The sequence below is a fragment of the Carettochelys insculpta genome, chromosome 10 (genome assembly GCF_033958435.1).
Source record: "Carettochelys insculpta isolate YL-2023 chromosome 10, ASM3395843v1, whole genome shotgun sequence".
Taxonomy (NCBI): Eukaryota; Metazoa; Chordata; order Testudines; family Carettochelyidae; genus Carettochelys; species Carettochelys insculpta.
The window spans coordinates 46,082,330-46,107,684 of NC_134146.1; the positions used below are offsets into that span (position 1 = coordinate 46,082,330).

Genomic DNA, 25,355 nt, shown 5'->3' on the forward strand with positions numbered 1-25,355 from the left:
TGCCGGCTGCACTGACTCTTCTGTAAGATGCTGTGTCCTGTCGGCTAATAAACCCGCCGTTCTCCTGCTGAGAGAGAGTCACTCCTGCCTGCGGGCGGGGTGCAGAGCTTGGGGACCCCTGAACCCCATCACATCTGCCCATGCATGACTCAGCCCTTTTTCCACAGCTGCCCTGTCACAGACTGGAGGGGAGGGAGGGGCACCAGGCCTTGCACCCCATCCACAGTCAGATGGGTCTCTCCTTCGGCAGGGAGAACAGAAGGTTTATGAGGCGACAGCTCAGAATAGACTCGTCGGCACAGACACAAGAGGCTGTCGGAACAATCACTGTTGAGGAGCGGGGCCCAGAGGGGTCCCCGAGCCAGGCCCTGGCCCTCCCATCTCCCTTGCTAGCCAGACTGCCCCACGCCACAGCCCAGCTCCAATGCAAACCAGCCAGGCCCCTCCTCTGTCCTGTTTCATGGGGAAGAAAGGTGTCGTCCGGTTTCCTCGGTTGCAAAGGGCATGGAGGGCCGTTGCCTGCGTGAGAGAAGTCATCACACCAGAACTCCTCTCACCACTATGCACTGAGGCTGTGCTTAGGGAAACCGAGGCACACACCTCGCGTTGCTACAGGACAGTAGGAAACACAGGCAACCCAACCAGGGGAATAAAATCCTCACACACCCCCTTCATCACAGGCCCACGTTCTAGGCTGAAGGCCTGAGGAAAGCCCCTTCTGTGTAGTTGGGTGTCTTCCATGCCTTGTTGTGCATTGAATGTTCCCTGATGGGCTGATTAACCTAACTAGCCCTTGACAGACTGGCTGCCTGCCCGTTCTGTGGGTGTTACTCCAGGAGCTGACATTTGAAATAGACGCAGTGCTCACGTTCAGATCTTCAAGTTAAAAAAAGGAGCCCAGACACGCCCACAAGTAACGTACATGGAATCAGCGACTCATAAGCTTTCTCTAGAGCACTCTAGGCCCACCTGGTACAGGCTTTGGTGCAAACGTATCACAATGTTCGCAGCGATGATCTGTACAGAGCCAGCACATCCGATCACATCACACCCACCATGCAAAATGGATGCAGGAAAGGCTGAGACAAACATCACCACCTGCATCCCTGGGCCTCTCCTCTCTTGGGTCTGTGTCACTCCAGCTTTCAACTCAGTGTTAGAAATATCGATGGGTCACTGGAATGGGTTATGAAAACCATGTTCATCTACAACCAGCTTTCGCTAGGGAAGTAACGCTCCCATTGCATGCTCAGGGTGAAACTTGATTAGACCAAGAGTGTTTGGGACCTGCACATACAGCATGATTGCTCTGTGTCTTAGCTGGTCTTGCGTAGAGCTCAAGAAAATGATCAGTCTATCCAGACGAGTTCTGGCCAACGTTTGGGTCCGATGAACATTAGCTCAGTGTGGACATTTACACTGGTCCTAGTGTAGGAACGCTTGGCATTTAGCCAGGAAAGCAATAGGGTGGCGTGCCTCAGTTTCCCTTTTCATATGGCACATTGGATCTGGGCTGTGCTTTCTCCTCTGAAAGGTTCTAAGGTTAGTTACAGGCACTAACTGTGTGATATCAGCATCACAAGGTCTTTTAACATGTTCAGTGGGTTTTCCAAAAGCTCTTGCACACGGTAGAGTTTTACTAGTTTTGGTATCAGCAGCATCTCGGTTACACAAGTTAACATCAGCAACTAGGACAAATCTATTGCAAGTGTGCATTTACAATTCATGGCATGCCACATCTTTGACACAATGCCATTGGAATTCTGGCATGTTAGGGTGAACCTGGGGCTTCCCTTTGCAAGATTAAATTTTTCTTTCCTCCTTGCTCTGTAGGCTCCAGCCCTCTCCTTTGCTTAACAAAATCAGTTGGCTGGCTGGGTGTGTGCTCTCTCTTCCCTTTCTTCCCCAGCCATTCAGGTAATTAGCATCAACAGAGTTACTAATCTGATCATCAGGTTTCAGATCCTCAAATGTCACAAATTCCAAGGTTTGGCTTCTGTTTTAAAGACATACCGTAACTGCCCACAGGCTGACGGGAACCCACCACCTCTGCAGCTGAGTGCAGGAGCCTCTCTACGGTTTGAGCTAAAAGTCACCTGGCTCTCAGGTAGGGCTGTAGAGGAGATTTATTCTTCCTCTTTGCAAGTGGTCTGGGTACCACTCCGTGGGCCGGCAAACCACACACCGGGTTACAATACCATCCATTTTCACTGGTATATTAGATTGCAAGTTCTGCTGTCCTCCTGTACCCGACCTCTGCCTCCACAGGGAATCAGATGTCAAGCCCACTGAGAGATTACAAGTGTCCACAGTGTCTGGAGATGGGACGAGAGATTAACCCTGCGGCTGTCTGCACTGCACATCCATCTGATCCAGTCTGCCCTGTGAACCTGAGACACTCATGGTGCACTTAGACAACGTCTTCCTAGCAAGTGCTTCAGCACAGCCACTTGGTCGTCACACGGCTGTTCCAAATCTCTAATTGTTTTCACCCCCTTCCAAACCATCCTCAGCTATTCACGCTGGATCTTTCTAACCGCAAGTCAGTGGAGTCATTTTTAACAGAAAAACTCTGGCCATTAGGAGCTGAAGTAGGTCCCTTAACAAACAAACTGTTGCCTTCTGCAGACAGACATGTCTCCTGCTCTTCCCCCGCTCAATCATGAGGACTCTCTTCCCCTGGCTCCACAGAAGCATTGCTTGGCCGAGCCACAACCATCTTCTGAGTTTCCCTTGCAGCCAGACTCACCTCTGGCCCATCAGGCAGATTTTCACAAAACCCCCCGTTCAGGCGGGCGGGCAGGCAGACAGACTCACTCGGTAAGAGATCAGAGGTACTCTCCCTTTGCAGCTTTCCTTGCAGGCAATATGCACGTTCTCTGGCTCAGCACACTCAAGGCTAGGAATCAGTTCCTCCTCCTTATGACTGTCCCCACTGTCAGTAGGCACCATAATTGAATCATCTTTATATTCTCCTGGTGCGTGGGCTAGGGTATCACCCTGATCAGAGTTGTTACATCCTTTTCCCAGAAACACACTGGGAACAGGCAAACAAGCACCAGAATAATTGGTCTCTGGGATTCTGTCATGTCACTAACTGGATGCAGCCTAGTGACAATGCCATCCTCCCTCGCAGACCCAAACTTAGCACCGTTTCCTTTCTGGGCTTCACTTGTGTCCGGAACCAACTCTGAGACAACTGCATTATCCTCAGCCATTGCAGGCCAAGAGGCACCTTCCACAGGCAAAAAACTTCCTCCACAGCTGCTGCCGTGCAACACAGACCATCAATTGAGACCTTCTCTCCTTTGTCCCAGTCCCCATGGCTGATGATTTCAGACACACCTGTAAATTGAAGACCAGCTTCCTTCACAGACCCGTGGCTGCTCCCAGCAGATAGGCTGCTGTTCTACACATGCAATGGCTGATCAGACTGAGCTACCTTCAACCAATCACTTTCCTCGTGTTCCAGCTTATCTTCACAACCCTCACTAGCCAACAATCCATCACCCTCACCAACTTCACCCTTTTTGTCAGTTAGGGCTTTGACCTAATCAACTCCCATCTGCTCTAGAGAATTCGCGTGAGTTCTCCCTGCGCTCCATCTAATTCCAGGTTCACTTTGGCGATGTTAGACAGACATTGAGAAACCTCATTTGCAGACCTGCTGCTTTTCAGCACAGACAGGCAGGGATCTTCTGTCCTCCCCTTGGTTGTAGTAAAACTGACTAGACCCAAGCAACTTCTCAGAGTCATCTTGGTGGTCACTCGATAACGAGTAGGACATGTTCATGTCACCCTCTTGTTTGTGAGTCCTTTGATGGCTGACGAGCCCAAATCGGGAGCCACACACCTTCTCACAAAAGGGGCCATTGTTGGTAGCTGTTAGAGAGGCGCGGAACTGTTTTTGATGCTCTTTTCTCCTTCTCTTCCTCTTCATCTACACTGCGGTGGGACCTCTCAAATTGTCCTGCCCCCTCACAGATAACTGTTCCCTACTGGGGACAGTCTTGGGCAAGGTTCTTCCAAGTATCGACCCCGATGCTACACTTTTTCATGAGTGCCTTCAGCATGTCCTTACACCACTTCCACTGGCCCCCAACACTCCTCTTTCTTTTCTCCAACTTGGAAAACAGAATCTGTTTTGGGAGGTGCCACTCAGACATCCCAACCACGTGACCAGTCCAACGACGTTGTTAATGAACGATAGTGGCTTCAATGCTGGTCAGGTTTGACTCTTCCAGGATGCTAACGATCATGCGCCTGTCCTCCCAAGAGATATTTAGGATTCTTCTGAGTTGACATTGATGATATTGTTCAAGTGCCTTCAAATGACACTTGTATGTTGTCCAGGTTTCACATGCACACAGGAGCGTTGGAACAACCACTGTACGGCATACAAGGAGCTTTGTCTTGGGATAGATGTCCCGGTTCTCTAAGATGCTTTGTCTCAAGCGGGCAAAAGCAGAGTTTGCACTGCTCAGATGATTACCCCCACCCCCACCCAAACATCCCTGTTAGTTACAGGTAAAACAGTAGAGTTACATACATCTGTGTCTGGGGCCTGGGTAATGACATGAACCAAATTAAACTTATCTGTTCTGTCATCATCAAACCACATACCAACAGGCTCACAAACTACACTTCCAAGAGGATGCAGCTTTCGTTGTTCTTCCCTTGTGTTTTTGAGTTGGAAGTGCAGTTTGTGAGCCTGTTGGTCTGTGGCTTGATGATGACGTGACCGGTAAGTTCAGTTAGGCTAACGTCACTGCTGGCTGCCTTCAATTTGCTCTTTAACCAACAAACCTCGCAATCCCCAAACCCACATTTGGAATAGTGTGAGGTTCTGGTGTAAAGCTTGACGGCCTGGTTCTGCAGATCCTGCCGACTACGCCTCTGTAGGAGAGGGAGCTTCTGGGGGCACTGCTGGAAGGGTCAAATCAGGGCAAATTGCTTAGAGACCGGGCTTAGGGACAGGAGTTCCCCACTATAAGGCATCACACCCATCACCAAGAGCACTTCTGCTCATCACACTGCCAAACCAGGAACTGCATGAGCAGTCCCCTTGGACCTGAGGTGAGGAGTCCTCGGCCTGTGGTCTGTGGCTTGCCTGGATCCAGCCCCCACGGCTCAGTGCTCCCCTCCCCGGCCTCCTGCCTGCTGTGGGGTGGGAGGTGTGGAGTCCTGAGCTTCGCGGGGCCAGAGTCAGGCAAGCTGGGCTGGATCTGGACTATGGGCTCTGCCTGGCAGTGGGTAGAAGTGGCTCTGCACACTACTACTGCTCCCACCCCTGCAGCTGGGGGAAAGGCAGTGCAGGGCTGCCTGGAGAGGCTTTTCCCCTGCCACTCTGATTGGCTGGAATTTTGGCCCATCAGAGCAGTGGGGGGCGGTACTTGGGGAGCAGCAGAGAGCTCACAGAACCATGTGCACCCCTGGGGAGCTGCACGGGTAACCCCCATTGCCTAGATGCCCCCCCGACCTCCAGTCTGCTCCTGCACCCTGCCTCCCAGACCACATATCCCCAGCCCACTTCCTGGCAGCTTGCTCCCATGCTGAACCCCTCATTTTTGGCCACAGCCCAGAGCCCAGTAGGGCCCAAAAATCTGCTAGCCCTGGTCCCCCTGGACTCTGGGGCTGGTGCATGGGGGAAGTGAGGGGAGGGGAGTGTCTTATTGGTTTTGTTTTCAAGGGGGGGGAGTTTGTTTTTTGCTTCCTACTTTGTGGCCCCTGACTGATCTTTCTGTGGATCAGTGACCCCCCCCCACCCAAAAAATGTTCCTCACTCCTGCCCTAGACACTTCAGAACTTCCACGCCATCACCAGCTCTGCTCCTTGTGCAGCCGGGAGGCCATGAAACCAACCCCACCCAATCAGAACAGGTTCTTCTCATCCCAAAGGACCAGCCACTGTTCCAGGATGGGTCTGTCACATGAGCAAGTCCCTGGTCCATGTTATCTTTATAAGAAGCACACGGGCTCTGGGCTCTTTTTCAGGGGCAAAGGCATGATGGCGTGTTTGTTGAAAAGACAAAATGAAAAGCAGCCTGTGCCATTTTCTCTTTCTCTCTCTCTCACACACACACACAGCCTGTGCCATTCTCTCTCTCTCTCTCTCTCCCCCCCCCCACACACACAGAGCCTGTGCCATTCTCTCTCACTCACACACACACACACACACACACACACACACACACACACACACAGAGCCTGTGCCATTCTCTCTCTCACACACACACACACACACACACACACACACACACACACAGAGCCTGTGCCATTCTCTCTCTCACACACACACACACACACACACACACACACACACACACACACAGACGTCCTGCAGATGGCCTTATGCTGACCAGTCTGTCCTAGCTCAAGCCAGTGTAGTGTCCAGTCAGGATCGGGTCCATGCGGGGGACTCCAGTCTCTCCATGGTGTTACTGGCACCAGGGTGATGTCTGGCAGCTCTGATCTTGGACCTGTGTCCTGGAGTTGTTCCCAAAGAACTCCCTTGTGGACCCCAGTTTATCTAGTGAAACTTGAGTCCTGCTAAGCAGTAGCCAATTATTTTACTAAAGTTTACCCACCAGTCCCAAGATACTGTAACAGAATTACCCCGTCCATCAGACTCCAGCACCTGAATTGATTTCCAGCTAACAAAATTAATTGTACGTCAGACAGAAACCATTAAAACCCAGACAGAGGATCATAGGGGAGGGTGGGAACCATAATCCACTGTGTATATGAGCGCGTTTGTCTGTGCGTGTCTGTCTGTTGAAGAACTGCTTAGGTAAGAGCTAGGGCCATCAAATCTGGTATACAGCTTTCTCTAATCATAGCAGTAAGAGGCCCTCTGGCACCTTAGAGACTAACAGATATTTAGGAGCATAAGCTTTCGTGGGCAAAGAGCCGCTTTTTTTTTCGTGGTCTTTGCCCATGAAAGCTCATGCTCCTAAATATCTGTTAGTCTCTAAGGTGCCACAGGACTTCTTGTCGTTTTTGAAGATACAGCCTAACTCGGCTGCCCCTCTGACTCTTATCATAGTGCAAACCAAGGTCAGGGCTTGGCGCTGGTATGAAAACCGTGTGGATTGTGTCTCACCAAACCAACCGAAAAGAGGGAGAATCGGCTGGCTGGGTGCCCCCACTTTCCCCCCCCCACTCAGGAGTGCCCCAGATGCCCCCTAGGGAGGGTGTGTTGAGCTGAAGCTTCCCCACTGCCGTGGGCTCATAGGGGAGCAATGCCAGCTGTTCCCCTTTGTCAGGGAGCGAGGGGAAGGGCACAGTTTGCTGAACTCCTCACTCTGGACAGACAAATCTGCGCTCCTCTGCTGCAGCTGTCTTGGAAAGGGGTTTCTCGCCTGGCTCCAAGCTGCTGCAGTGAAAGCTCTGGAGCAGTCCTGTCTCCCGAGGGGCAGGCTGTACACTGAACTGCCTGGCACCCCCAGCCCCCGCCCCAGCCCAGAGCAATGATTCCAGTGAAGGAAGAGAAGTTAATTGAGTTAAGGATCCGCCAGCACTGCCCCTGGGTGAAATGTGCGGTGATAGAGCAAGGAATGAGGATTTCACAACCCGGCTTTTGCTCAGGAGCTCCTTATCAGGCTGAACGCTGTCAGACTCCCATTTCTGTACCCAGCTGGGGATCTGTTGCGTTAGCTGGGAAAGGGGTGCCCTGAGGACAGGGTCTCCTCCTTAGCAGTCTGGTATTACCCCACTTCAGCCCAGTTTAGATGGAATGTGAGTCAGGGCCTCCCTGCTTCTCAACCAGCAGCGACCGCCCTTTTCATCCACCTGCAGACGGAGGCCTGAGGCTTTCGGCTGCGTAGGATGGCTCCAGGCCTTATCCTTGCATCCCTACGTGGCTCAGGCCTTTTCCCCAGGCCCACATTCCAGAGGGAAGGGCTGCAGGAAAGTGGAGTCCGGTGCCTCTCATGCTTTATCGTTGGCTGATTGTTCCTTGATGGGCCAGTTAACCTGGCTGGCCCTGCCCAGCCGGGCTGGCTGGCGTCTCTGCCGGTGTTCCTCTGGGAGCTGAGGTTTGGAATGTGGATGCAGAGCTCACGTTCAGCCTGTCAACTAAAGCGCGGTCCAGGCGCCCCAGCCATGTCCAGCGAATCCAGAGCGTTCCGCGGGCACCTCCCTGGACCCACTGCCTGTGTGATTGGGTGCACAGAGCAGTGGTTACAACGATGATCTGTGCAGATACATCGCCCTCCGATAACCTCACGGGGAGAACCCACAATGCTGCCCCGTCCTTCCTGTGCCCACACCCGGGGCGATGGGACCCCTGTCCCTCCTGTGCCCACACCCGGGGCGATGGGACCCCTGTCTCTCCTGTGCCTACGCCTGGGGTGATGGGACCCCCTGCCCCTCCTGTGCCCATGCCTGGGGGAGGGGACCCCCTGCCCCTCCTGTGCACACTCTGGGGGGGAGGAGACCCCCTGTCCCTCCTGGGCCTACTCTGGGGGGAGGGGACCCCTTCCCCCTCCTGTGCCCACACCTGGGGGAAGGGACCCCCCGTCCCTCCTCTGCCCACTCTGGGGGGAGGGGACCCCCTACCCTCTGTGCCCACCCCACAGGGAGGCGGTGCCCCTGACGGGGGGGTGGTTGGTGCCCCTGCTGTGATCCCAGATCTCTGTCGGGGGCATGCGGGGCCAGCCCTGTCCCCATGTGCACTGGAGCAGGGCAGATGTGTGGTTTGTTCTGCCTGTTTCAGTTATCGCGTTCCCCTCTGTGAGGGGACGTGCTGTGACTTGCCACCTCGCAGAGCCAGCTGGGCTTCTCAGCTGCACTTACAGGGCACCAGCGCTGTTGGGCAGGAGTGGGGCTGGACCTGGGCGAGCATCTATTGTGTGCCCTGTGTCCACAACCTGGATGGGGGACTCCTGCATGCTCCCATGGCTGGCGGGAGTGGGAGCTGTCTGCCAGCATGGGCCGGAGGGGCATGGAAATGAGGGCTGTGGTTGTGTGCTTCAGGTGGGCTCTGCTCGGAGCCAGCCTAAGGGACTCACGCCGTAGCATGGGCTCTGTAGGGACAGAAAGCAGCAGGGGCGTATTACCGACCAGCTGACCGGGGGTGCCACTGATTGTGAAATACTCAAGGCGATTAGAGAGGCTATAAAAATAACAGGCTCAGTGCTGACGGCAGATTTCAGCTATTCCCACGCTGGCTGGGGCTGGGGCGCCGGGGGGGATGCTAAGATGAAGCTTCTAGACACCTTAAATCTGGCGGGAGTAAACTTTTTATACTGGGCCCCACTTTTCAGCCCTGCAGTTAGCAGGCCCCCGCCCCCCCGCACTTTTCTAACGGCATCCAAACCGATGGAAATGTCCGTTATAGTCATGTGAGGGGGGAAAAAAAACACCTTTTGGCACATGCCAGAAGATAAGTCCGTAGCATGTAAGACTCATTGTATAAATGTGACTGCACCGGCAGAAAACCAGGAACCTATCGCAACAGTTTTAATGAGACGGGTGAGCCTGAAACCCAGCAGCTGATTGTGCTGTTCCCCATTTGGGTAATTTCCCACCCCCCTGAGGGGGCCTGTCCCCGCTTTGTGCACTCCCAAGAGAAGAGGCAATGCTTGGTTTAGTCCTCAGTGGGGCACAGGGATCTGGGCCAAGAGGCAACTATAACTGGACCACTTGGTAATAGTGACTATGACATCATAAATGTGGAGGGAGGGCTCGCTCAGTGGTTTGAGCAGGGGCCTGCTGGGTACAGGGTTGTGAGCTCGAGCCTTGAGGGGGTTGTTTTAGGGATCTGGGGCAAATAGATTGAAATCAAAAAAAAAAAAAAAAAGGGATTGTGCTTGGTCCTCCCAAGGTCCCTTCCAGCTCTATGAGATGTGTATCTCCATATAATATTGTTATTATTATGATCCCTGTAGAGGCATGGAGGGAGGGGTGGACCACCCAAGCTCCAAAGAGGAAGCTAGTTAAGCAAATTAACTAATTAGAAAATTAACTAAATTAAGGCACAGCCCCTCAGCAGCACAAGACCTACAAGCTGCATGGGAACTTTTTAAAAACACCATCTAGAGGCTCAAGTTAAATGTCTACCCCAAATTTTAAAAAAGCAGAGTAAGTGGGCGAGGGGGAATTACCGGTGTGGTTACACTACAAAGTAATGGAACATAAGAACAGGAGAATGGCCAGGCTGGGTCAGACCATAGGTCCACCAAGCCCAGCATCCTGTCTTCTGATGGTGGCCAGTGCCAGGTGCCCTAGGGGGAATGAACAGAACTGGGAATCACCAAGTGAGCAATTCCCTGGCACCCATTTCCAGCCTCTTGCAAACAGAGGCCAGGGACACCGTCCATGCCTGTCCTGGCTGATGGCCATTGATGGACCTATCCCCCAGTGGCAGGCATGAAGGCATCCCTTAAAAAGCAGACCTGAAATCCTCTTGAGGAAAAGAGAAGGGAGCGTAAACTCGGAGGAGTGAAAAGTATAACTAGGGCGTCCATACCAATTCGAAGAGCAGCTAACCAAAGACTCAGAAACACCGAGAAACAAGTACGTCAGACGGGAAGCCGACTAAGCGATCAAGGGGCCAGGATGCGCTCAAGGTGCTAAAGCAGCACTCAGGGATAACAACAGTCCCGGCCTTCCTGCCTGGGCCTTGCATCTCCAGAGTTGTGTGCTTCAGCTGACGTCGGCGTCCACTGTCCACCAGCCGGGCCCCGCTGGGCTGGTTCTGGATGATAAGGCCATTGCAGAGCAATTTAGTGAATTCTTCGCATGGCTGAGAAGGTGAGGGAAATCCCCCACAGCTGAGCCATTCTTTTGAGGTGACGGACCTGGACTGAGGTGTCGCTAGAGGTGGTTTTGGAGTAAATTGGTACATGAAAAGGTCATCAGCCCTCGATGGGATTCCCCCAAGAGTTCGGCAGGAACTCCCGTAAGTAACTGCAGAACCCCAACCACTAGGTATGTGACCTGTCGCTTAAAGCAGCCTCTGTCCCAGGACTGGGAGAGCCATTGCAGTCAGATCCCACGTGCCCAGGCCATGCTCTGTGGGACATTGTTGCCCGGAAGGCTGAATTCTGGGGAGACACCAGGCTCTGCAGTCAGGTCTGATCCCCACCCACCAGTGGAGGAGAGGCTGGATATGAGTCAACGGTGTGCCCTGGTAGCCAAGGAGGCGTATGTCATATTGAAGAGCATTAGGAGAAGCATTTCCAGCAGATCTCGAGAAGTAGTTATTCCCCTCTGCTCAGCACTGGTGAGGCCTCGTCTGGAATATTGTGTCCAGTTCTGGGCCCCCCAGTATGGAAAGGATGTGGATGCAGTGGAGCAGCTTCAGCAGAAGGCAACAAATGGTTAAGGGGCTGGAGCACATGACCTATGAGGAGAGGCTAAGGGATTTGGGCTTCTTTAGTTTGCAGAAGAGAAGACTGAGGGGTGATTTAATAGCAGCCTTCAGCTTCCTGAAGGGGAGCTCTAAAGAGGATGGAGAGAGGCTGTTGTCAGTGGTGTCAGATGGCAGAACGAGGAGCGATGGTCTGAAGTTGAAGAGGGAGAGGTGTAGGTTGGATATTAGGAAAAACTACTTCACCAGGCGGGTGGTGAAGCGCTGGAATGTGTTGCCTAGAGAGGTGGTGGAATCTCCATCCCTAGAGCTTTCTAAGTCCCGGCTGGACGAGGTCCTGGCTGGGATGACTTAGTTGGGGTTGATCCTGCTTGGGGCAGGAGCTGGAATCGATGACCTCCTGAGGTCCCTTCCAGCCCGAGGATTGTTTGACCACTGGGGCTGGCTGCTGCGTTGGGCTGCATTACTGGCAGTGGCCACTAGAGGGGGGATGAGGCTGCGGATCCCATCCCAGACCCCAGCGCTCTACAGGCTGGGGACAAGGGAGCTGGTGGGAGCTCGGGGTGGGGAGGCCAGGCACTGGGATGACCAGGCAGTGCCCAGGCTGACTGCTGGGGCCATTTGGGGCTGCACACGCCATTGGGGGCGGTACTGCAGAGATGCTGCCAGGCTCTGCGGCTCTGGGCTAATGGGCGGGGGCACCTTGCTGTGGGCAGAGCACACCAGAGAGGGACCACACACCGTTGGGATCAGCCCCTGCTCTGCTGAGCTCTGCGCCAGGAGACCTGCTGGTTGGCAGCCAGGGAGCTGCCAGCCCTGGGGCTGACCAGGTGCCCTGTCCCCTTGGGCCACAAACTGCCCCCCTCAGTCTCTGCCTGGCTGCTCCCTGCTTAAGTCAGGTGCGGGGCAGGGCAGGGAGCCAGTGCTCGGCTGGGACTTCAGAGGCAGCCTGAAGGCTCAGGGTTTGTCAGGGGTGTTCTTATCAAAAGTCTTGGACAGGTCAGGGGCAAGGAGCAGATTCTTGGACGCCCCAGCCTGACCCTGACTGTCCTGCAAAGAGCCCTGGGGCAGTTCCCTCCGCTGCTGGGTGCCACGTGCCCCACTGCAGTGTCAGTGGGAGCTCTGGGGTCCCCCTGCACAGGGGCTGAGCAGCTTTGGAGGGGGACCACCAATGGCAGCAGAAGGGAGCTTGGGGGCTTCCCTGCCCCCCCATGGCAGCTGGGAGCTCTGCCCCACCCCCACCACGGCTGGGGGCTGCAGGATCCCTCCCGAGGGCTGGAGCTGCTGGGGGCAGCAGGGAACACTGGCCATGGAGCAGATATCCTGGAGGCCTCTGGCAGTCTGTGACTTCCAAGTCACTGTAATGGCCGTAGCTGTCATCCCTCTGGCCAGGTTTACGCCTCCCCCTCTGCACCACAGCAGCACACCCTGCTCTGCCCTGTTCTCCCCGGCCAGCTCCAGCGGGAAGCCGCAGCCGGCTGGCTGTGCAGCGAGCGGCGCGGGGCTGTCGGCCTCACTTCCCCGCACACCCGGCTCCCTGGAGACCTGGCAGGCACTCAGCGAGCGTTTAGCAGCCGCAGGCTCTGGGCGGCCCGTGCCAGGGCTGGGGGAGGAGACACAGCCAGCCGGTAGCAAGAGAGGAGACAGACGGCCCCAGCCCGTCTCCCTGCCCCCGGCCTCAGGGGCATCACCGGCTGTGGGGTAAGAGGGCGTTTGTCCCCAGACTCGGCATGGGTCGAAGTGCTGCACTTTGCCCCACGCTTGGCAGGCTGCCGTACGCTCGCCTGGAAACGTCCCAGATGCTGAGGCTAATGTGCACCCAGCCTGGCACTAGGGGGCGCTCGGCTGCGGCCCCCTGCCCATCACGGTGCATCCAGCCTGGCACTAGGGGGCGCTCGGCTGCGGCCCCCTGCCCATCGCGGTGCACCCAGCCTGGCACTAGGGGGCGCTCGGCTGCGGCCCCCTGCCCATCGCGGTGCACCCAGCCTGGCACTAGGGGGCGCTCGGCTGTGGCCCCCTGCCCATCGCGGTGCACCCAGCCTGGCACTAGGGGGCGCTCGGCTACGGCCCCCTGCCCATCGCGGTGCACCCAGCCTGGCACTAGGGGGTGCTGTGCTACGGCCCCCTGCCCGTCGTGGTGCACCCAGCCTGGCACTAGGGGGCGCTCGGCTGCGGCCCCCTGCCCGTCGTGGTGCACCCAGCCTGGCACTAGGGGGCGCTGTGCTGCGGCCCCCTGCTGGTCATGGTGCACCCAGCCTGGCACTAGGGGGCGCTCGGCTGCAGCCCCCTGCCCGTCGTGGTGCACCCAGCCTGGCACTAGGGGGTGCTGTGCTACGGCCCCCTGCCCGTCGTGGTGCACCCAGCCTGGCACTAGGGGGCTCTGGGCTGCAGCCCCCTGCCCGTCGCAGTGCACCCAGCCTGGCACTGGGGGGCTCTGGGCTGCTGCCCCACTGCGCTCTGCTGCGGCAGGTCGCTGAAGGACGTCAGTGGCAGTGGCTGGCGTTGGCTGGCCGGTGAGGCTCATTCTGCAGCCGTCTCTGCTGCCCCACCCGCAGTTCAGCTCCCCTCGTGAGCCGGCGCCAGGGGCGTCTTTGCTCAGTGCTGGGCGAGCAGAGTGCCGCGGGGGTGGGGCTGAGGAGCACGGGCAGAACTGCGGGGGCAGGGCAGACACGCCTGGTGCTGGGCTAGCAGGGGGGGCCGTGGGGGAATTGAGGCAGGCCACAGCGCCGGGGGTGGGGAGGACCTTGTCCCCAGCTCAGTGCCTGTGCGTCCCTGGGAAGCCCCGGCCGTGGAGAACGGATGGGCTCTTCTCTCGGCCGTCCTGCCCCAGCTGCCTCCCCGCAGCGGGGGTGTGGGGCTGCTGTGCTCCGCCTGGCTCTTGCTCCAACACTTCAGCGCTGCTGAGGCCGGGGCGCGACCAGGTGCGTTAACCCTAGAGCCAGCCAGCCCTACCTGGGGCACTGGGGCCCAGCCTCCCCTGTGCTTCTCCTAGGAGCTGACCCATGCCTGGGCGCTGGGCTCCCCGGGGAGCGTTGGCCGGCGTCTCCTTCTGGCTCACGCCTCCCTGCAGGCTGGGTCTCTTCTCAGCTGCAGCCAGACCTGCCCCAGGGTGTCCTTCCCCTGCCCGACTGCCCTCGCGTCTCCCCCCGACCTCTCTGCGAGGTCCCTGTGGCTGGGGCCGGCCAGGGAGACGAGGTGGAGCCAGGTACAGGCCGGCTCTGCCCATGCCCTGCAAGCTGCCATGGAGTTCAGTGCAGATGCACAGGCTGCATTGACCCTCGGGTCTGCTGCGGCCGAGGCCCAGCCCAGAGGGCAGCCAGGGTCTTGGACACTTCCCAGCACCCCCGTCTGCTCCGTCCCCTGCCTTGATGGCCTGTTGCTGGAGAGCCTGGACAGTGCAGCGTCGCTGTGGCGAGGCTGGGTCTGTAGGATGCATGCCCATGCCCATGGCGCCATGGCAGTAGTGGGAGATACATGGGGGGGTTGCCATTTGGTCCCTGGGCCGAGCAAGGACAATGGCCCCTGCAGCTCAGCTCCCGCCCTCTCCCCGCAGTCTGCACCGTACGATGCCAGAAGTTCCTCATCTCCAAGGTGGGCGAGGATTGGATCTTCCTCATCCTGCTGGGGCTGGTCATGGCGCTGGTGAGCTGGGCCATGGACTTCACCATAGCCACCTGCCTGCAAGGTGAGAGGGGCCGGGATCCCACAGCCCTGTGCCTGGAGTCTGGGGGGTTGGGCAGGTGTCAGCCAGGGAACCGGGGCCAGGTGGGAACTGGGTCGGAGTCAGCTAGGGGGCTGGGCAGGTGACAGCCCAGGGGGCCTGGCCTAGTTGGGGGGCCGGGGCCTGGGGTGGGGTGGGCCCCGGGCGGGACTGGGCAGGTGTCAGTCCTGGAGGGGTGGTCAAGGTTGGAGCTGGGTAGGTGTCAGTCAGGGCTGGGCTGGGTAGGTGTTAGGGGCTGGTCGCAGGTGGGGGGTGGGTAGGTGTTAGGGGCTGGGCGCAGGTGGGGGCTGAGTAGGTGTTAGGGGCTGGGCGCAGGTGGGGACTGGGTAGGTGTTAGGGGTGGGGCACAGGTGGAGGGGGCTGAGTAGGTGTTAGGGGTGGGGCACAGGTGGAGGGGGCTGAGTAGGTGTTAGGGGTGGGGCACAGGTGGGGGGTGGGTAGGTGTTAGGGGCTGGGCACAGGTGGGGGCTGAGTAGGTGTTGGGGGTGGGGCACAGGTGGAGGGGGCTGAGTAGGTGTTAGGGGCTGGGCGCAGGTTGGGGGTGGGTAGGTGTTAGGGGCTGGGCACAGGTGGTGGGGGCTGAGTAGGTGTTAGGGGCTGGGCGCAGGTGGGGACTGGGTAGGTGTTAGGGGTGGGGCACAGGTGGAGGGGGCTGAGTAGGTGTTAGGGGTGGGGCACAGGTGGGGGCTGAGTAGGTGTTGGGGCTGGGCACGGGTGGGGGCTGGGTAGGTGTTAGGGGCTGGGCACGGGTGGGGGCTGACCAGGTGTCAGTGGTGCTGGGTCCCCAGCATGGCTGGTGTTGCTGGAGTCTCTCCCATGGGTGCGGGTTCAACCCCAGACCTGGCAGCTGCCCCCATGGAAGCTCCCAGCGGTGGTCGTGTTTGGCCCTGTCGCCCCCACTGGCTAGGCTGGGCTCAGTCCCTTTGGGGCAGGGGCTGACTCTGGGAGCCAAGCAGCCGGTGGCCGAGATCTCAGTGACCCCCTCTCTCCACAGCCCAGAAGTGGATGTACGGGGGCCTAGACACCAACGTCTTCCTGCAGTACATGGCCTGGGTCACCTACCCTGTGGTGCTCATCACCTTCTCCGCCGGCTTCACCCAGATCCTGGCCCCGCAGGCCGTGGGTAGGAGCCGCCCCTGCCATGGGACCAGCCAGCCTGGGGCGTGGGACTGGATTTCCCCTCTCCCCGCAAAGGGCACTGGGGGGGGGCTCTCGGCGGTGAGGGGGGCTGCCCCCTCTCTGGCTGCTCACCCTCCCCACCCTTCCCCAGGCTCTGGCATCCCCGAGATGAAGACCATCCTCCGGGGCGTGGTGCTGAAGGAGTATCTCACCCTCAAAACCTTTGTGGCCAAGGTCATTGGCCTGACCTGCGCGCTGGGCAGCGGGATGCCCCTGGGCAAGGAGGTGAGGGGGGGCACAAGCTGTGTGCCGGGACGGGTGGGCAGGCAGCCCTGTCGGGGGGTGCCAGGAATCTGGAGGGGTTGCAGAGGGGCATGTGAGCACCAGGAGTGCTGGGCAGGACGCTCTGCTGGAGGGGGTGTTGCAGGAATGGGGGGGGGGGTCTGCTGGGGGCCGTGTGCCAGGAGTGGTGGGCGGGCGGCCCTGCCCACAAGGCTCTCCGCTCTCGGGCAGGGTGCGCAGGGTAACCGGTCCCTGGCTCCCTCCCCGCAGGGGCCCTTCGTCCACATCGCCAGCATGTGTGCTGCCCTGCTCAGCAAATTCCTCTCCCTCTTCGGAGGCATCTACGAGGTGAGGGGCCGATGCTGGGCAGCCTGTGGGTGCCCAAGGAACGAGTACCGGGCAGGGCCAGCTGGGAACTCTCTGGTGCCCTGGGAGGGTCCCCTGGGCTGAGGTTTACTCTCTCCAGGCACGGCAGGGGTGAGGGTGAGTCCTGCCGTGGGTGGCTCCAGCTGTGGCTGGGCAGGGGAGTGGATGAGCCCCATGGGGGTGTCTCCGGCTGTGGGGGGGTCCATGAGGGGTGCCTCTGGCTGTGGCGGGTGGGGGGTGAGCACCAGGGGGATGTCTGACCATAGCCGGCGGGGTGAGCACTGGGGGGAGGCTCTGTGCATGGCTGCCCGGAGCGTCTCTGCACAGGGAGCTCAGCCCAGGCGCTGCCCTCTACCGTCTCCTCTCCCTGGCCTTGCAGAACGAGTCCCGCAATACCGAGATGCTGGCGGCTGCCTGTGCTGTGGGCGTCGGCTGCTGCTTTGCTGCCCCCATCGGAGGTAGGGCTGCACTGCCAGCTGTGGGGCTGGGGCCGGGGCTGGGCCTTTCCCCACCCCTGCCTGAGGCTCTGAGCTAACCGGCCCCACCAGCAGGTGGAGGGCCTGTGCCAGAGGCCTTAGCCTGCCAGCAGGGCCGCATGGGAGCTGTGTCTGGCCCGAGGCCCTCCAAGCCTTCGCACCCCCAAGGCCCTGGGGTGGTGGGAGCAGCCACATGAGTGGGGGGGGACGTGCACCCCTGGGCCCTGGCTGGCCACCACACCCGGCACAGGCCAGGACCTCTGCCCTCAGCTCTGTGGTGTCCCTCGGCCCCCACCCACAGCCCCCTTCCGTTCCGCCTGCAGGCAGGTGTTATGGGGGTGCAGAGCAGATGAACAAACCCAGCCCCCCACTTTCATTGCTCCTCACAGCAGTGCACCGATGAGCCCCTGTGCTTTCCCCTACAGCTGCGGAGAAGCCCCTGCGGCACTGCCTTGCCCATGCCCTGGGCGCACAGCCCTGGGGTGCCAGCCCAGCCTGGACCGGCCTCCCCTCAGCACCCTGCATCTCCCCCACCCCCCATCCACCTCAGGGCTGCATCACCCTGGGCTCCAGAGATGCTGCCGGGCCGGGCCTGGCCTCCCGCACTCCTGGCGGGGTCCCCAAGGCTCTGTGCCCACGGCGGGGTGGCAGAGGCCACTCCTCCCCCTAGAGAGTGGAACGTCCCCTCCTTTCCCCACTGCTCCGCGCTCCAGGGAGGCCCCGCTCCAGCCCCACGGCTCCCTCATAGTCTTGTGCTCCTACGTTGGTGATGCATCTAACTCTTGCTTGTCCCCTGTGCAGGGCAGCGTCCGTCCGTCCATGTATGCTTGTCCCTTGCCCCACGCAGGCTGTCAGGGCCCCAGCCCCAGAGATGGCGCCCAGGCGCTACCGCCTCACTCGCACGGCCCCCTGCGCCTGCCCGGCAGGCTGCAGGGGACCCCTGTGCTCTGGCAGTGGGGCTCAGGGCCCCCTCCCAGCTGCCGTGCCCGGTGGGGGCTACGTGCGCAGACCAAAGGTGCCACCCAATACGGGTTACGGCCACGCGGTGACGGTCTGGGCCCAGGTGGCCTTGGCAGACGTGTAAAGCCTGGAGAAGTGGAGGTGCCCTGGGGGCATGTGGGTCTGGTTCTTCTCGGGCTGGGGCAGGGGCTGTCTGGAGCACAGCCCCCCTGTGTGCCAAGGGGCCACATTGGCACCACTTCTCCCCCTCCCCTCCTTCCCTCCCAGGCGTCCTCTTCAGCATCGAGGTCACCTCCACCTTCTTCGCCGTCCGCAATTACTGGCGCGGCTTCTTCGCTGCCACCTTCAGCGCCTTCATCTTCCGTGTGCTCGCCGTGTGGAACAAGGACGAAGGTACAGCCCCCCCGCCACGCGCACACCCCAGCAGCCTGCCCCAGCCACGGCCCAGCTGGCGGGAGCCCACGGCTGGGCTAGCAGGAGGTCTGGATTGAGGGGCATTGGCAGAGCCGGGGGAGGCCCAGGGCTGGCTAGCTGGTGCCTGTGGGTTTGGGATGGAGGGGCACTGGTGGAGCTGGGGGGGTGTGGAGAGTCCTGGGCAGGGGTAGCCCAGGGCTGGGAATGAGGGGTGCTGGGAGAGCTGGGGGCCAGGGCAACGCAAGGCCATGGGGGTCTCCAGCAGTGTTCCCTGTAAGCTGGGCACTTGGGGGGCCCTGCCCAGCTGATTGACAGAGCCCCACAGCCTCCAGCAGGTGTTTCTGTGGGTGGTGTACATCCGCATGTGCCTGGGTGCTCATGACAAAATTTATTCCTCCCATGAACGGAAAAACTTGGTGGTAGCCCTGCTCTCCAGCCCTGGCCTAGCGGCACCGGCCCCAGGGGACACAGTGAGGGGTGTTTGCGGGGGGGGTGGGAGCACAGCAAGGTGTCTGGGCACTAGGCCCTGGGTGACATGCTCCCTCCCCTGGCATGTCTCCTCCCCCAGAGACCATCACAGCCCTGTTCAAAACCCGCTTCCGGCTGGACTTCCCCTTCGACCTGCAGGAGCTGCCTGCCTTCGCTGTCATCGGGTGAGTCCCGGGCCAGCCCCCTCCATCCTCCAGCCTGGTGCCCTCTCCAGCCCCACTCAGGGGCCCTGCACGGTGGGGGAGAGAGATCACCCTGGGGTGTGGCAGGGAGGGGATGTAGGAGGGGGCCGTCCCCTCCTGCAGGGCAGCCTCATGTCTCCACACCACCCTCCACCTCTATCCCGGACTGGAGCGTCCCAGCAGCAGCTGCAGGGGCGGCTCACTCCTGCGGCCCTCTCCCCAGGATTGCCAGCGGCTTCGGCGGGGCGCTCTTCGTCTACTTCAACCGCAAGATCGTCCAGGTCATGCGCAAGCAGAAGGCCATCAACCGCTTCCTGATGAAGAAGTAAGCGGTGCCCCTGGGCTCCCGAGACAAGGGGCCACAGAGCCCAAAGTTCTGGGAGTGCTGAGTACGGCACGCCCAGGACCTGGCCTGGCTGGGACAGGTGGGGAGAGAGCCGAACTGGGGAGAGCTGGGGCTGCGGGGTCCATGTCCAATGGGGATGGGGTGCCGCGTGTTGGTTGGGCTCTTTGGTTCCCTGTGAAGCAGCTGTTGGCATGGGGGCTGCCAGGCACAGGGTGGTGATAGTCCGATTCAAAAGGCTGAGGCAGTTGTGGTGGGTGCAGTGGGATCACTGGTTGGATGTTGCTCCCACGCAGGCGCCTGCTTTTTCCCGCACTGGTCACTCTGCTCATCTCCACGCTGACCTTCCCGCCGGGCTTCGGACAGTTCATGGCCGGCCAGGTAACCCGTGCCCCTCCCATGGCCTGGCAGCCCTGCCTCGTGGGTATCGCTGGCACTCATTAGAGACACTTGCCGTTCTGCGCCTGCCCCAGCTGTGACGTGGGTCCAGCCCAAGCTCCAGCAGTCCCAGCCCCAATGTCTCCAGCAGCCAAAAGGCAAAATGCTGTGATGGGCTGGGCTGGGCAGGACTCCCCGACACGCAGCACTGTGGGGATGGTGGAGACACAGCCCTGGGCTCACCCTTCCTGCTGCCCTCCTCCTCCCCAGCTCAGCCAGAAGGACACCCTGGTGACCCTGTTTGACAACCGCACCTGGGCCAAGCAGGGCCTGGCCGAGGAGTTCGAGTACATGGGCATCTCAGAGGTTTGGAAGCACCCGCATGCCAACGTCTTCGTCACGCTGGTGGTTTTCATCATCATGAAGGTGGGACCCCGCCCAGGCTGGGGCTGCCCAGCTCACACCCCCTCTCCCCATACATCTCATGGTTGGGAGTGGGGAGCTGGGAAGGGCCCTGGCTGGCCAGGTGTGGGCGGGGCCCTGGCTGACTGGCTGGGAATGGGAGTGGCCCTGGCTGTGTGGGTGTGGTCTGCCTGGCATGTGGGCGGGGCTGTAGCTGTGTGTGGTCTGGCTGGCATGTGGGTGGGGCTCTGGCTGTCTCGGTGGTGGCTGCCTGGTGTGTGGGAGGGGTCCTGGCTGGCAGGGTGTGGGCTGGTTGGCATGTGGGCAGGGTCATGGCTGGGTGTGGGTGGGGGTCTGGCTGGGTGGGTGTGGGTTGCCTGGTGTGTGGGAGGGGTCCTGGTTGGGTGGGTGCAGGCGGGGCCCTGGCTGGGTGTGGGCGGGGCTCTGGCTACCTGGGTGTGGGTTGCCTGGTGTGTGTGCGGGGTCCTGGCTGTCAGGGTGTAGAGTGGTTGGTGTGTGGCCAGGGCCCTGGCTGGGTGTGGGCTGATTGGCATGTGGATGTGGGCAGGGCTGTGGCTGGGTGGGTGTGGCCTGCCTAGTGTGTGGGCGGGGTCCTGGCTGGCAGTGTGTGGGCTGGCAGGGGGCAGGCGGGGCCCTGGGCTGGCATGGGCTGCCTGGGTGTCGCAAGGCAGTGATTGGCCCAGTGACCCCTCACTCACATCTCTGCCACTAGTTCTGGATGTCAGCTCTGGCGACCACCATCCCAGTGCCCTGCGGCGCTTTCATGCCCGTCTTTGTCATCGGTGAGTACCGGCCTGGGAGGCTCTGCTGGCCTCCCCAAGCCATCCTGCTGTGCGGAGCCCTGGCAGTGCCAGCCCGGCTTCCGAAGGGGCAGTGCCTCGGGGAGCTACCAGCCAGCCCTCCACGCCCCTGGAGGGGGCATGCAGCCTGTGCCATCTCCGTGCCAAAGCCCCCTCCCCCCAGGGGCTCGGGGAGGGGAAGGGCACAGCCATGGGGCGTACAGACCTTGCACCACCGAACCTCATCTGGCAGCACAGAGGGGCGGGGAGGTCTGCTCGGCTGGCTCCCTAGGGCCCGGCAGCCCTGGGCAGGGCCCCGGCGTGCGGCTGAGCTGGCAGAGCAGTGCCGGCCCTCTGAGCAGCCACGTCACTGCTGGGCCCGGCACCCTGCCAGCAGCAGCAGGTGCAATCGTTTTCTCCCCTCCCCGAAGCTGCTGCGGGGCTGCCCCCACCTCCCCTCTGACCCCTGTCTCCCTGCTCAGGCGCTGCCTTCGGGCGGCTGGTAGGGGAGAGCATGGCAGCCTGGTTCCCAGATGGCATCCACGCTGACAGCAACACCTACCGCATCGTGCCAGGGGGCTACGCCGTGGTTGGTGAGCACCGTGGCTCCGCGCCTGCGGGGGGGGAGGCCCCTGTCCTGGGGTGGGCGGGGGGGCGCCAGGCCCAGCACCCCATGAACAGGCAGGGGTGACTCTCGCTCGGCAGAAGAGGGGGTTATCAGGGACAGGGACACAGCGCAGAACAGTCTGGTCAGTAGCATCCGCCTCGCGGGGGAGGGCATCCGGGGGGGGTCCCTGAGCCCGGCCCTGGCCCTCCTTGACTGCCCCACCCCACAGCCCAGCACCAATTCAAAGCAGCCAGGCCCCTCCTCCTGCCTTTGTCCCCTTTCCCAGGGAAGAAAGCTGTCACCTGGTTGCCTAGGTTACGATGGGCGTAACGCCCATCGCCGCGATGCACTGATGCTGTGCCCAGGGAAACTGAGGCACCCGCCTCGGGTTGGAAACACGGGCATCCTAACCCGGGGAGTAAAATCCTCCCACACCCCACTTCCTCACAGCCACCCCGGGCCCCAGCCAGGCAGCCAGCCGGAGAAAGACTCACATTGCAGGGGCACCTCTCCCGCCAGGGCAGCCCAAATGAACGGCCACAGAGAGGCCTTGGGGCTCCTGCCCAGACGGGGCTGCCCTGAGGAGACAGGGCCCAGTTTGCCCCTTGGCCCCTGCAGGGAGCAGGCAGCAGCGTGAGGCTGGCGGCTGGTGCAGGCTGAGCGGCTCGAGACTGCCTGGGGCGTGCAGGGGGCTGTGCCATGGGGGCCCCGCCGTGGGACAGCTCCCCGGGGCTATGCCAGCCCCAGTAAGCCTCACTGTGGCTCTGCCACGCACAGGAGCGGCCGCGCTCTCCGGCGCTGTCACCCACACGGTCTCCACCGCGGTCATCGTCTTCGAGCTGACGGGCCAGATCTCCCACATCCTGCCCGTGATGATCGCCGTCATCCTGGCCAACGCCGTGGCCCAGAGCCTGCAGCCCTCCCTCTACGACAGCATCATCCGCATCAAGAAGCTGCCGTACCTGCCCGAGCTGGGCTGGGGCCACCAGGAGTAAGTGGCTGCCTGAGATCTGCAGGGAGCCCCTCGGAGCCGAGAGCCTTGGGAGCACACGGGGCCCAGTGCAGGAGCACAGCTCAGCGCCTCTGATGGGCTCTCGAGCTAAGAGCCCCTGCAGCCTCTGGCTGTCCGGGAGAGGGGGGCTGCAGGGATGGGTCCCCCGGTTCCCATGGGGGAGCACTCAGCCGCAGCTCCCCCTGCCACGCTCAGGGCCATGCCTGGCTCTCCGCAGGAAGTACAACGTGCGGGTGGAGGATATCATGGTGCGGGACGTGCACTACGTCACCCTGAACTGCAAGTACCGCGACCTGCAGGAGGTGCTGCTCAGCACCAAGCTGAAGAGCCTGGCACTGGTGGAGTCGGCTGGTGAGTCATGGGGGTGGGGGGTGCCCCAGCAGCAGGCAGCATCGTGGGGGGTGGCTTAGAGCCCTGGGCAGCGCCACCCCTGGGGGACAATCCTGGGGCCAGTGCAGCCCTCCTGTGCAGAGCAGCTGTCAGGAGCCCATTGCCACCCTGGCCTCTAGGCTTCGTCAGTGGGCACCCGGGTCAGCCATGCTCTGGCAAGGGGCTGGGCACCGAGAGCATCCTGCTTCTAGCCGGCCTGTGCCAGACTGCCCGCTCTAGCATCCGTCTCCGCTGCTGTGACTGTTACCGTAGCAATGGAGGATGCAGTGTTACCATGGCGATCTGTAATGTTAAGCGGAAACAGGAAGGTCCCTTTGCCCCCCCCCAGTAAATTGTGCTGGGGTTGGTGAGGGGAGGATTCTGCCAAGGGTGGGACTCAGGGCTCTGCTGTTAGCTGAGACCCCACAACTCACCACACATCAGCTGGAGGCTGCAGCAGGGCCTCTCAGTTCTTGCCTGTGGGCACCATGGGGCCTCCCTGCTCGCCCCTAGAGCCACATGTCCCGCCCCGGAGCAAGCAGGCAGGTCTGCGCCTGAGTGCCACTGACTCTCTCAGCCTGGATCCCGTGTCCCGCAGTCACAGTGGTGGGCAGAGCTGGGGGGACAGGCCCTGCTGTAGGAGACCCCAGTGGTCCTGGGCGCTCTGCCCTTAGCCCCCACCCCTGGGTGCAGTAGGAAAGCTGAGGCCCAGAAGGGGCAGGGACTGGGCTAAGGTCACCTCGGTGGCCTGGGGCCGAGCTCACAAACCTGCCCAAGCTGGGCTGGGGGCGTGAGACAGGTCACTCTTGGGGCTAGGCCTCAGGAGTCCTGTGTCCTGCCCCCAGGCTCAGAGCCCTGGCAGTGTTGCTTCTGCTTCCTAAGGGGGCTCTGTCCCATCCTAGCTGCTCTGAGTGACTGGGGGAGGGGAGCTGGGGGCAGGGTTTGTCGTTATCCCGCTGCTACTCAGTGGACAGATGTCCGGCCAGGGCTGGGAGCCAGGACCCCTGCAGGGCACACCGGTCCCATCCTGCCTCCTCCCCCAGAGGCCTGCCAATGGGCTGAGCCTGGCTGCCAGGAGACATGGCTGATCGCAAAGGACTCGGGGGTGCTGGGGAGACGGTGGACCTAGTCCCAGGGGCAGTTACCGCTGCTCCCAGCCGTGACTCCCATGCTGACGGGCTGGTGGGTGTCCTGCAGAGTCCATGATCCTACTGGGCTCCATCGAGCGGGCCCAGGTGGTGGCACTGCTGAACAACCAGCTGGGCTACCAGCGCCGCCTGCAGTACATGCGGGAGAGGACGCCGGCCAAGTGGAATAGCGGTGCTGAGAAGCCCCAGGCCGAGGATGGCCACAGGCCCTCTGACATGGGAGTGCGGTTTCAGGTGAGAGCCGGGGCAGCACAGGGAACCCCACCCCTCGGCTGGGCTGGTGACAGGGTATCTTGGGCCCACGCCACCTCCACCCCACTGCCATGCCGGGATCCCCAGGCTGGAGGCCCCAAGGCGCCTGGCGCTCCCTGGACCTCGCTAGTGGGACACAGGGGCGCTTCTCTCTGGGAGTGTGTAATGCGGGAGGTTTTCCTGGGCACAGCTCAGGGGACCAAATCAGGGCAAACTGGCTTTAAAGCAGGGCTCCTTCCAGCCCACGGGTGGGAGCCCTTCTTTGTCAGGTACCCAACCAGTCACACACAGCACTGCAGTTGCCACACTGGCCAGCAAGAAGCCCCACCAGCAGTTCCCTCCGACACTCCAGCTCCCCCTGTGCCACAGCCGGGCCCCTCCTTGCACAGGTGAGAGGTTACGAGAACCAACCGCACCGAATCCAAACAGGTTCTTCTGAACCCAACAGACCAGCCCCGTTCCCAGGTCAAGGTGTACCTCTGATCTCTAGAAGAGCGCGCTGGGCCAGGCCTTGGGAATCGAACACCTAGAGGGTTATTAATAAAAGACGAGAGCCAGACTAGGGCACGAGTAAAATTGCTAAAACAATCCTATTACCTGCACCAGTCACAGAGCTGGTGGCTTGCAGCTGAGGTCGAGCTGGCTGCTAGCTTAAAAACCTCTGGCATAAAGCCATTGCTAGGCTGGAGCATCGGTTCTTCCGCCCCAAGTTCATTAGCGAA

The 25,355-nt window shown here is 60.6% G+C and overlaps 1 protein-coding gene across 1 annotated transcript in view; it reads left to right on the forward strand.

Annotated features, from left to right (window-relative positions):
* CLCN2 (chloride voltage-gated channel 2) overlaps nt 1–25,355 on the forward strand; it is a 46,012-nt gene that overhangs the window by 13,306 nt on the left and 7,351 nt on the right. The window contains exons 3-17 of the mRNA XM_075003653.1: nt 14,867–14,998; nt 16,029–16,157; nt 16,305–16,438; nt 16,706–16,783; nt 17,181–17,259; nt 18,505–18,630; nt 19,220–19,304; nt 19,546–19,647; nt 19,962–20,046; nt 20,314–20,469; nt 21,179–21,248; nt 21,728–21,838; nt 22,630–22,843; nt 23,082–23,215; nt 24,431–24,615. Of these exons, the coding sequence (XP_074859754.1) occupies nt 14,867–14,998; nt 16,029–16,157; nt 16,305–16,438; nt 16,706–16,783; nt 17,181–17,259; nt 18,505–18,630; nt 19,220–19,304; nt 19,546–19,647; nt 19,962–20,046; nt 20,314–20,469; nt 21,179–21,248; nt 21,728–21,838; nt 22,630–22,843; nt 23,082–23,215; nt 24,431–24,615 (1,820 nt within the window). The remainder of the gene's footprint in view (nt 1–14,866; nt 14,999–16,028; nt 16,158–16,304; nt 16,439–16,705; nt 16,784–17,180; nt 17,260–18,504; nt 18,631–19,219; nt 19,305–19,545; nt 19,648–19,961; nt 20,047–20,313; nt 20,470–21,178; nt 21,249–21,727; nt 21,839–22,629; nt 22,844–23,081; nt 23,216–24,430; nt 24,616–25,355) is intronic.